The following is a 3,998-nucleotide window of genomic DNA, read 5'->3' on the forward strand; positions in this document are numbered from 1 at the left end:
TGCTGTCAAATTATTAACTTGATGCCGATGTTGGCGGTTCAATCTCGGCGGAGAACTTCTCTATAACTTCACCACGATCTTTCTCCGCAGCATCGTAGACACGGATCGCTGGTGTTCGTCACGCTTCCGGTGAAAAATGTTGGTTTAGAGGGGAAGATTTGGAGGCCGAAAGCGATGATGTTGTCGTTGAAAGCGCTTGTTGTTGCGGGTGTGGAAGGTGTTGTGGTGGAGATTTGGTGGGGTGGGGTTGAACTTGTTATGATGGCCTGTGTTTCATCAACATGGCACTGATGGCAGGGACCAATTGCACTGACGGAGGAAAAATATAGGGATTTTAAAAACATTTATTAAAATGTAGGGACTAAAAACATATTTAACCCTTATCTAATTAAGTGATAATAAATGGGTCACTGTCTTCTCACAACATAAATAAATGGGTCACACATAAAATGTTTTTATTTTCTGATATTGATTTTAAAAAAATCTTGCACTTTTAAGAGACATACCGAAGTTCTCCTTCTCTCCCTCACTGTCTTCTCACAAAAACAAAATCACGCCGCCGCCGTCGTGCCAATATCTCGCTCTCACTTCCGTTTCTCTATATCTCGCCAAGGTACGTTCGTTTCTTGTTCGAGAGAGAAACACTTAGATTGAGACTTCAAGGTGTTCGATAAAATGTCTTCTTCGTTCAACAATATTATTGTGTTTGTTGCATTCATTTATATACATAATAGATAGAGAATCTTACGTTGGAGGCATTTTATTTTTGAAATAATTATGACATGCTATACGAATTATCATTTAATTCAAATACTGCTGCTAAAGTTACTCATGTGAGTTCATGATTGACGTGAATTTGTAACATTTTTCATTTTAATCAGAAGATATGATTGTGGCGAGATTCTACTACGGGAACAACTAATTTTCGTTTGATAAGAAGTTGTGTATGGAAATGTGGTGGATTTATTTCTTGAGATCTTCGGAAGGAAAATAAGTCACTTCTAGTTCTAGAGATTTAAATACTTTATTTAGATTTCGAGACGAACAACAGATAGAAATGATTGTAGCTAGAAAATTTTCCCCTTCAAAGCTTAAGTCGCTCGTTTATTTAGCTCTCCTTTCCGATTGCAAAACCCATGTGCAGTCAAATCTTTTTACAACCTTAACACCAGACTCAAATCCCCATCTCCATAGCCTTACAAAAAATTTACCGCATCCATCAAGTAATTTGATTAGGTATTTCTCTTCAGCACCAAAACAAAAATTGCCCTTATCTCGTGAGGGTAATTATGATGAAGGTACTTCCCAATCTCTTCATGTCTGCCCTGGTTGTGGGGTTTTTATGCAAGATTCCAGCCCAAAACACCCTGGTTATTTCATTAAACCATCTGAGAAGGATGTAACGTATAAATTGCATACCCATCTTGAACCTGTTGCTCAAGAGTCCGAATTCTCTAAGACAGTTAAAAAAGGGTTTGTTGTTGAACCAGAAAAGCTTTGTAGTAGTGATGACAGCTTGATCAGGAAACCAGAAAAGCCAGTGGTATGTGCACGCTGTCATTCGTTGAGGCACTATGGGAAGGTGAAGGATCCAACTGTGGAAAACTTGCTACCAGATTTTGACTTTGATCATACAGTGGGAAGGAAGTTGGCATCAGCAAGTCGGACCCGTTCAGTGGTACTTATGGTTGTGGATGCAGTGGATTTTGATGGGTCGTTTCCTAGGAAGGTTTCGAACTTGGTTTCTAAGACAATTGAAGATAACTATACAGCGTGGAAGCAGGGTAAGTCAGGGAACGTGCCTAGAGTAGTGCTTGTGGTTACAAAGATTGACTTATTGCCTAGCTCATTGTCACCAACAAGATTGGAGCATTGGATTAGGCAAAGAGCTAGAGAGGGTGGCATTATTAAGATTACTAGTTTGCACATGGTGAGTTCGCTCAGAGATTGGGGGCTTAAGAATCTTGTGGAAGATATAGTTGAATTGGCTGGATCTAGAGGGAATGTATGGACTGTTGGGGCACAGAATGCAGGAAAGAGTACGTTAATAAATTCTATAGGAAAGCATGTTGGAGGGAAAATTTCACATCTGACAGAAGCACCTGTTCCAGGGACTACACTCGGCATTGTTAGAGTGGAGGGTGCTCTTCCAAGTCAGGCAAAATTATTTGATACACCCGGCCTTCTCCATCCTTATCAGATTACAACAAGGTTGATGAGGGAAGAGCAAAAGCTTGTTTACATGACCAAGGAGCTGAAACCTAGGACATATAGAATTAAGGTTAGTGCACTTAAATACTAATTTGTGTCGTTGAATTTAATATTATTGGTTACATATGTGTGCTAATTTGGGCGCTAGAGTTGTTGCATCTTTTGCCTTATTAAAATCTCATGTACTACATTCTTTTACCAATTAATTGTGGTAGGCTGGTCATTCGATTCACATAGCTGGTCTTATGAGATTGGATGTAGAAGAAACGTCCCTGGATACTATCTATGTTACAGTGTGGGCATCTCCTTATCTTCCTCTGCATATGGGTAAAATAGAAAATGCAAGTAAAATGTTCAAAGACTATTTTGGACACCAGTTACAGGTATTCTCTTAATTGACTACTTATTAAGCAAATCCCTTTCCCATGCTTCTAAGCTGATTTTCAACTGTGTTCCTTTAGTTTTGTCTAGGTTACAAATGATTGATTTATATCTTAGTTATCCTGACTGTAAAAAGGGTTGTACCAAATGCTGTTGATAACCAACCTGATATTTGTTAGTCCTCTCTGGATAACCAACCTGGTCCAAATCTTTAATAGCATATTTTTTGGTAGTTTGCTGAGATTATTTTCATAGAATCACCTATAATACAATATTAGGCATAGTTTTTATGCATTGATAAAGTGCATGTAGAAAGCTATGTTGCAAGAAAAGACAAGTTTTTCTTTTGATTCGTAGGCATTATTCATTGCTCTTTACAGTTTTCACTCGTATAACACCGGTCTGAATTTTCCATTGTTCAGCCACCAATTGGAGAGGAAAGAGTCAAAGAATTAGGGAATTGGGTGCGAAGGGAATTTCATGTTTGTGGAAACAGTTGGGACTCAAGTTCTGTAGACATTGCTGCTGCTGGCCTTGGTTGGTTTGCCATTGGACTTAAAGGAGAAGCCGTATTGAGTGCTTGGACTTATGAAGGAGTTGATGTTGTTCAACGCAATTCTTTGATACCCTATAGATCAAATACTTTTGAAGTTGCAGGATTTACTGTATCGAAGATTGTCTCACAGTCTGACCGAGCTTCAAATAAGCCGCGAAGTGACAAAAAGGCGAAGCGGAATGACTCAAAATTGCTATCCGGCTCAGTTGAATCACCTCTGTTGGCTTCTGATGGAGGCATTTAATAATGATATCAGTTTGGAAGAAAGCAAAAGGAATTGAATTGCAATTTAGTTTCTTTCTTTACAATACAAGAGATGAATCGAAGTGATGACACTTCTTTTTTTCTTCAAAAGAATTATCAAAAAAAATTCGGGAATATATTAGTGTTTTCTGAGTTAGTTGAAGTGGCTCAATGAACTAATTCAACTATTGATTTTTATGCTTGTCCTTGTAATGATATTTTTGCATGCTAATTTTTTCTTTAAAAAAATATGAATAGGATGTATTGATATTGTAAAGCGACTATTGATTAATTTCAAATAATGCATTATCGTTTTTCTTATCTGATTTGATCATTTACTTTTTTAACATGGTTATCTTTTGAACATAATCAATTACATGTGACCAAAAAAAATCAATTACACCAGTTTAACAAAAGCATGTGTGGCAATACCAAAAGGATGATGTGGATATATAGGGTTGGATTGTTGTTATGAATTTATATAAAAAATGATTCAAATATTTATTTAATTAATTAGATGCTAACTTTTAGATATTAAAAAATGTTAGTGGATTTTTTCTTATCATAATAAAAATCACTTTCTTTAGTGCAAAATTACTAAAAATAA

The 3,998-nt window shown here is 36.8% G+C and overlaps 1 protein-coding gene across 3 annotated transcripts; it reads left to right on the forward strand.

Moving 5' to 3' along the window:
* The first annotated feature begins 458 nt into the window (after positions 1–458).
* LOC11444404 (GTP-binding protein BRASSINAZOLE INSENSITIVE PALE GREEN 2, chloroplastic) lies at positions 459–3,623 on the forward strand. 3 transcript variants are annotated; one of them, XM_024782660.2, is made up of 4 exons: positions 459–613; positions 882–2,281; positions 2,427–2,594; positions 3,015–3,623. In XM_024782660.2, exons 2-4 carry the CDS (start codon positions 1,058–1,060, stop codon positions 3,390–3,392), a joined length of 1,770 nt encoding a protein of 589 aa, XP_024638428.1. In that variant the 5' UTR covers positions 459–613; positions 882–1,057; the 3' UTR covers positions 3,393–3,623. The 3 variants fall into 3 exon arrangements, with proteins under 3 accessions (XP_024638428.1, XP_003607234.2, XP_024638429.1); XM_003607186.4 differs by having other exon boundaries at positions 464–613; positions 885–2,281; XM_024782661.2 differs by having other exon boundaries at positions 476–2,281.
* The last annotated feature ends 375 nt before the right edge of the window (positions 3,624–3,998 follow it).

This window comes from Medicago truncatula, chromosome 4 (assembly GCF_003473485.1).
Source record: "Medicago truncatula cultivar Jemalong A17 chromosome 4, MtrunA17r5.0-ANR, whole genome shotgun sequence".
Taxonomy (NCBI): Eukaryota; Viridiplantae; Streptophyta; class Magnoliopsida; order Fabales; family Fabaceae; genus Medicago; species Medicago truncatula.

Coding starts and splice junctions, on each gene's coding strand:
- LOC11444404 (XM_024782660.2), top strand. CDS start 1,058: ATGATTGTAGCTAGAAAATTTTCCCCTTCAAAGCTTAAGTCGCTCGTT. Junction 2,282..2,426: donor CTAGGACATATAGAATTAAG/GTTAGTGCACTT, acceptor TAATTGTGGTAG/GCTGGTCATTCGATTCACAT. Junction 2,595..3,014: donor ATTTTGGACACCAGTTACAG/GTATTCTCTTAA, acceptor TCCATTGTTCAG/CCACCAATTGGAGAGGAAAG.